The sequence below is a fragment of the Gekko japonicus genome, unplaced genomic scaffold (assembly GCF_001447785.1).
Source record: "Gekko japonicus isolate JY-2015 unplaced genomic scaffold, Gekko_japonicus_V1.1 scaffold1092, whole genome shotgun sequence".
Lineage (NCBI taxonomy): Eukaryota > Metazoa > Chordata > Lepidosauria > Squamata > Gekkonidae > Gekko > Gekko japonicus.
In genome coordinates, this window is record NW_015163632.1 from 14,081 (window position 1) to 21,436 (window position 7,356).

The 7,356-nt window shown below is 43.7% G+C and overlaps 1 protein-coding gene across 1 annotated transcript in view; it reads left to right on the top strand.

Annotated features, from left to right (window-relative positions):
- Nucleotides 1–7,356, top strand: part of SSR1 (signal sequence receptor, alpha) — a 30,306-nt gene that overhangs the window by 10,677 nt on the left and 12,273 nt on the right. The window contains exon 2 of the mRNA XM_015407540.1: nt 3,755–3,882. Within this exon, the coding sequence (XP_015263026.1) occupies nt 3,755–3,882 (128 nt within the window). The remainder of the gene's footprint in view (nt 1–3,754; nt 3,883–7,356) is intronic.

The following is a 7,356-nucleotide window of genomic DNA, read 5'->3' on the forward strand; positions in this document are numbered from 1 at the left end:
AACTTTGTTCCTGCTGGCCATTACTTCAGCCAGGAGGATTTTGGAACTAGGCACTCTGTCAATTCAGTTGGAGCTGTGTTTTTCACAAAGACAAGGTAGTTCTGAGAACAGATTCCACCTTTTTTTTGCCCAAAGGTCAGTACTAAGTTTCACAGATCATGAGAGCTTTGTTTGCCATAATTTCTCCAAATTCAACCCATCTGGAGGAAAAAGTTTGGCGTACACCGGATGTGAGGAGAGCACTCAAATGCTATATTCTCAGAATGGCCTCTTTCAGATGGACGAAAGATATGTTTGTTAACATTTTTCCTCTTCACACAGGGAGAAAGATGTCTAACTCTCTGCCATAAGCAACACTATGAGGTCCTGCATTACTGTAGCCTACAGGAGTATGAAACGAGTTCCTGCAGGTATCACGGCCCACTCTCTTTTCAGTGTTGCAACGAATATGGCCTTTGCCAACAGGGCATCGGTGGAGGAAGTCTGCAGGACTGCTACGTGGTCTTCGTTATCCACATTCATCAGGCATTACAAGATATGCATTCGGACGGAGAGTGCTGCAGTCTGTTCTAACTCTTGATGACGACCACCCTCCCAAAAATTAGGGACACTGCTCTAGGAGGTCCCACAAGATGTCCTCCACCTCAGAGGGAGAATGACCATTGATTACTCACCGTGAAGGGTCCTTCTCCTCTGAGGCTTGGAGGACATCTTGGCCCTCTCGGGTCGTCATTTCCTCTATCTACTATGCTGTTCTTTCACACTCTATTTAAAAATAATAATAAGAGTACGTGAGACTCACGTAAGGACTCACCTTTTCTTCCTGTTCCAATGTTTGTGATTTGGCTATACTCTTGTTGATGTTCAAGTTCTCTTTTTTACAGTGGTTAAGTTAGTGTATTGCTTTTGGAGCACCAGAACTGAGCCTAGGGTGACCCCCACTACAGGAAACAGGAAGTAATTGAAATTAGTCCTGCCTCTCTAAGTGATGGATGGGAATCACCCACAAGATATCCTCCAAGCCTCAGAGGAGCAGGACTCTTCACAGTGAGTAACCAATGGTCATTTCACAACCTAACATTTAATATTTTATTCAGCCTATTTTTTATGCTCATCACTGCAATTGTCTCCTGAATTCTCAAGTTCAGCAGCTAAGTCCTCATTCCCCCCACCCCCCGGTTGCTACATGTCTATAGTTTACATATAGCAGTTGCAAGTAAGTCCATACAACAGGCATGAGCAGATTGGCAGTTAACAATGAATGCACATACTTGCAGGATAACATCTCCAGAATTGTAGTTGGCATGGGTAGTTGTTGCATCCAATGACATTTCCTTTTTATATTATATGATTACAGGGAGGGAGAATGCCCACCAACTGAGTCTTGAAATGTCGAATGGTATTAAATATCTTTTAAGTGGGAGATTATGTGCCAAAATACTACACATTCCTATGTGTGTTCTGTTTTTTCTCTCTTGTATGTTTAAGATGTAAGTAGGGTAATAGAGTGACTGAAGTAAATTTTAAATTGTCAGTTGGTCTGTATGTTGAAAACATGTGTTACTGGACTACATCACAATTTCAGAGTTATCAACATAGACTAAGGCTTCAGTCCTGTGCATTTGTAGAATTAAGTCCCACTGAAATCAGTGGACTTCATTTCTGAATAAACATGGTTAAGTATCAGTGGACTTCATTTCTGAATAAACATGGTTAAGTATCAAACACACTATTTTCTGGGGTCCAGAAATGTAGTTTGTTATACTGGCCAGAATTTGTTTACATTAACTACCGTGGCATAGTACTCAGGCAGGGATTTCTCTTATTTGCACTGATCTGTGGTGAAGATAAGGAGCAGCAGAGTGCATGGCACTATTTCTTATCTCTTTCAGACAGCTGCATAAGTCAGAGCTTGGGGAAGGGGATGTAAGTTGCTTCACTTCTTGCCAGAGGGCCAGGAACACTTTCTTACTGTTTAATTGGCAAATGGATTTCTGGGCAGCTGGGGCAGGCCCAGGAGTGGGTCTCTTAATATATATTTTTATACATATGTTTATCAGAATGTTTAGTGCGAAAACATGTGAGCATCAAATATTTGAACCATATGGAACACTTGGTGACATGGTCTCTTATACTCTTTTCAGTCTCTTTTCCTGCCATTTTAGTCTCTTTTCTCTCTTTTTTGGGGGTGGTCTACCAGTCCTAGCTCTGCTGGGGTATCCTGCTTGGTTATTTACTTCAGCTGATCCTTTATTGGGGGTTGGGGATGGGGAGAGAGGCATTTTGTCTTTTGATATTTTTCTCCCTCTTGCATTAGATTGCCAGCTCACAGCAGGGGCTTATTCTTTTGTTCAGTTTATATAGTATCTAGTGTAACTGTGCTATATACATCTTGTCAGTAACTTTCTTTTATAAAGGAAACAGTGGATCCTTTGTATTCTGACCTTCCACAATAAAGAACCTATGAAAAATAAATGGATCATCTGAATCAGTATATTTATGCTTTTATGTTGTGTGTACACTTATGCCTCCCATTGAAAAGTTACTTGCGTTTATCTAAACTGACTACTTAGTAATTGCAATTAAAGCAGAACGGTTATGTTCTGCTAGGATAAGTAATTTACACCAGAGAAAAAACTTTCTTTGAGTTTTCTCCCCCTCCCCTAAATGTTGTTGCTGCTGTCTGACAGGATCCTTGGGAACAGCATGGTGGGTGGTTTGGCCGTAACGCAACAAGGGCAAAAATCCTCTCAACTTGTTCTTTTGGCAGAACAGTGCCTTTGAATTCAAGCTTTCAAATGTAAATCTATATATCTAATAGCCAAGTGGCCCCCTGGTGTGCGGATACTTATTTCTGCACATCGGGGGCACCTGGGGGGAGGGGGATTTTTGTGCACACTAGGGGTGTGAAAAAAAAATTCGGTAAAATTCGGATTTGGGTTTATTAAACCCGAATTTTTTCGGCAAACCCGAAAAAAACGAATATCTATATCGGTAAAGCATAGATATCCAAAAGTTTTCGGAAAACCCGAAAAATTCGGGTCCATTATAACCAATGGGGCCATTGAAGTCAATGGCAAAAATCCTCTTGAAACGTTGCTGGGGGCTGGGGGGGAGGGGGTTGGAGGAGGCCGTTTCACCTCAAGGGAGCTGCCACTTCCTTAGCCGCCTATCTGCTTGGCGCAGCACTGGCAGGGGGCCAAACTGGGCCTGGCTGGGGCCGCTCGCCGCTCTCTCACCGCGGCTTCCCCTCAGTCTGTCGGCTAAAAGCCCCGCCCCCGCCCGGAGGCTTCTGCTTTGCGTCATCGAGCCAAGGCCGCCCCGCCACCTTCCCATGGCAGAAGAGAGCACGGCTGGCGGCGGGGGAAGAGGGTGGGCTTGCCCAGAGGCCTCTGGCGGCCACGAGCGTCCCTCAGCCGCCTCTGCACATGCCCAGCAGGAGGGAAATTTCGCAATACACCTACCCTCCCCGGAAGCCAGAGGCGACCATCCCTCCAAGGCGAGGTTCTTCTCAGCACCTGGGTGAGGAGCGGGATGAGGGGGCCCCCTCACTTCTCCAGGTGATGTTTTTCTTTCTGTTCCTTTTTTTTAACCTTAGGCTTTGACTCCAGCGGCACCTTTAAGCCCAACAAAGGCTTATTCAAGGTGTGCGGAGCTCCCCCGCTCCTCCCCCCGCGATTTTCGCGGGTCCCCTTTCTTGTAAGTCATAATTCTAACCAATATCTGTTCAATTTTCCTTTTGATCTTTCTGTAGGTTCTAGCTTGCTAGTAGCTGCTCAAGATGCCACAGAAGATGAGGAAACAATGGAAACAATGGAAGATACAGTAGTTGAAGATGAAGATGATGAAGCTGAAGTTGAGGAGGATGAACCCACAGAGCTGGTACGTTCCAAAGGATTTTTATGTTCCTGAAACTAATGTATTTAAAGCAGATGCCTCTTACCAAAATGCTCCAGTTACCATGGTTAGCTTCCATATATCAAAATATTTACACTACCACAGATGTAAATATTAATTTACAAAGCTGTTTCACTTAGTAAATAAATCATAAGTGGAGAAAGGCTTGAGGTAAGTAGAACTGAACATGAGTGAGAGCTCATTGTTATGTCTATCCTATGGTGCTGATGCAAGCCCAACTTCTCTGCCACTTTTGCGCCTGTGCAGTGCCGTCTGATTGAGCTTTTCCAGGTTATGAGAGGACATTTATCCCAGGCTTTTTAAGATGTACACCCAGAACATTTATGTGCCTGTTGGGTGATTTTTGTGATGCATTTTGCAGATAAAATAGCTTTCCTCTATGATAGATGCCATAGTTGGTTCAGTTCAATCTCAAGATGCTGTTGGATCACAGTGTGACCCCAGCTGTAGCGGTATGGCTTTGTCAGTCCTGATTGTAGTAGAGAAGCAGCTTAGAAATCTCTGGACCACAACATCTAAACTTGACCCCTGCCTTTGGAGCCAATAGTATCAATCGGTGTTGGTTGTTTAAGTGGATCTGGGAAGGAATAAGTTCCTCTCTGCTTTGGAATCAGTCATGAAACCTCTTCTGAAGAAGGCATCCATAGACATGAGTGGCATAAACAGCTATTCCCCAATGGTCAGCACCTCATTCTTGGGCAAAGCACAGAAGAGGGTGGTTGGCGACACAGTTTCAGGGGGCTTGCCGATTAATTATCTAGTCCTGTTTCAGTCTGGTCTTGGCTTGGGCAGAAACTTCTTTGATCACCCTGATCATCACCAGGAGAGTGATAGCAAGAGCATGTACCTGCTCATTTTTTGGATCACCTGGCAGCTTATGATACCATTAACCATGGTATCCTTCTGATGAAACAGAGTTGGTAATAGGGGGTTAGTCCTTTTCCATTCTGACTTGGGTGGCTGATTCCAAAAAGTGATGATAGGGAACTGCTGTTGGGAGAGATCATCTGAGGGTTTGGAGTGTGGTGCTTACAATGATGTGAGTTTTCTGGGGGGGGAATTCCAATTCAGAGTTAATCAATTTAAATAGCAAATGAAAGCAAATATACCATATTCAAGCAATGGGGTTTGTCCATGTTTCATATCATACATTTAGCTCATCTAATATGATGAATTTGCAACACAACAGTCATGTATACTATAAACAGGCTATATTTACATATGTGGGGTGGAAAAATGTCTGCCTTCCATCACTGGCACTCAGTTCTCCTTCTTCTTCATAGCTGAGTTGGGTGGGTCTGTGGAAGTCCTGAACCAGGTGCTTGGAGAAGATAGTGGTATGGCTGAAGGCTGGTAAATTGAGGCCACAGTCCAGGCAAGGCTAAACCTGTTGTAATTCCCCTAAAGGAGCATGTGTGTAGCTTGGGGGGGGTGGTACCAGTGGATTCCAGCTAACAGTTGGAGGCTCTGATCTCCTCCGTGGCATGTAGCTTCAGCCTTTGTTCTCCTTAATGTTTTTCTTGCTGAGACAAGGTGGATTACAAAATACAAAAATTATGAGGCTTTCTGAAGAACATAACTGGCGCAAGGGATGTGGGTTAGTTTCTATACTGAGTGATGTGGGTCAATAAATATGAAGGCCCCTACGCCATGAAGGGTTTAGAAGTAAAAACCATCACTTTGAATTGGGCCCAGAAGCAAATAGGTAGCCAGTGCAGTGTGACACAGCACTGAAGTTATGTGTTCTGAGCAGCAGACCCCAGAAAGGAGCCTTGCCACCAGTGTTTCCTCTCAGCTGTGTTAGTGTGAGCTAGCTCACAGTTTCTAAGCCTCTGGCTCACACAAAATGGCTCACACATTTTTGTCTGAGCTCAGGAAGGATGACTCCAGATCAAACTAATTTATGCAGTAGCCAAATTGCTTGCTCACAACTTTAATGCTAGTTGCTTATAAAGTAGAATTTTTACTTACAAGACTCCACAGCTTAGAGGGAGCATTGCTTGCCACTGCATTTTGTACCACTGAGCTTTGGAGATATTTTTAAAGACAGGTGTGATGGACTGCATTTTAAAATCCTATAAGTACTGTGTAAACCGGTAATGAACTGTGAAGGGTTCATTCCCCAGAGTCCCTAAGTAACAGGCTGCTCTATGGAATCTGATTTGTTAGCATGAGTTGAGCAAAGAAAGACTTGAGAGCTGAATGCTGAGGAGAGTCTGAATTCAGCCCTGAATGAGAAGAGTCTAGTACTGACAAGTCTGAATCCAGGGAGTACTGGGAAGGTTGGCAGGAGGAGTGAGTAGTTAGGTGAAGACTCCCATTTGGGCCAAGAAAAGGGGATAGGTCTTCTAGTGAGAGAAGAAATTCCCTACCCAGTTAGAATAGGGAGATAGCTGTGATCAGTGGAGAGATCCCTGTTCTGTTTTGTTTAGAAACTACCTTTTAAATCCTGAGGAGTCAAAACTGAAGAAGAGTACCGGTGTGTTTTAGTGAAGAAGTCTGGATACTGGACAGAGTATCCCTGCCTTCTGGAAACCAAAAGAGCCAAATACACTCAATAAAGTATACTGGAGTGTTTGGGAAACACTGAAACAAAGGCCTCTCATCTTAAAGATTTTGTTACTTTTGAACTTTAAAAGGCCTCGAGTGCCATTTAAGTAGAAATATAAGGTAGCTTCAATATTAGGTAGAGAAATATTAGGTAGGATTCCATGGCTGGAAATACTGAGGGGGAAATCTGCACAAGAAGGGTGATGCTGAAAAATGAAGTGCTTAAGGCACAATCACAAACTGTTCCGGTAAGAAAGAAAGGTGGGAGATGGGTAATGAAGCCAAATTGGCTGAACAAGGAACTCTCTGAAGAGCTGAGACTAAAAAGGGGAATGTACAGGAAATGGAAGGAGGGTCAGATTACTGAGGGTGAGTATAAGATGCAGGTTCGAATCTGTAGGGATGGTGTCAGAAAGGCTAAAACGCAGATGAAGCTGAGGCTTGCGAGGGATGCTAAAAACAACAAAAAAATCTATGCCTAAGTTCGGAGCAAAAAGAACAGAGATGGAGTAAGCTCACTGCTAGGGGAAGACGGTCAAGCCTTAACAAGGGATGAAGACAAAGCGGAATTACTCAACTCTCACTTTGCGTCAGTCTTTAACCGTAAGGTGAGTTGTATGCAAACTGAAGAATGCAGGGCATATGAAGAAAGGAGAAACTGCCAGTCCAGAGTAAGTAAGGAAATGGTTAGAGAGCATCTAGCTGCCTTAAATACTTTCAAATCTCCACGGCCAGATGGCTTGCATCCCAGGGTGCTAAAAGAAATTGCAGATGTTATTTCAGAGCCTCTGGCTCTAATCTTTGAGATCTCCTGGAGTACTGATGTTGTGCCGGAAGACTGGAAAAGAGCAAATGTTGTCCCAATCTTCAAGAAGGGAAAAAAGACAC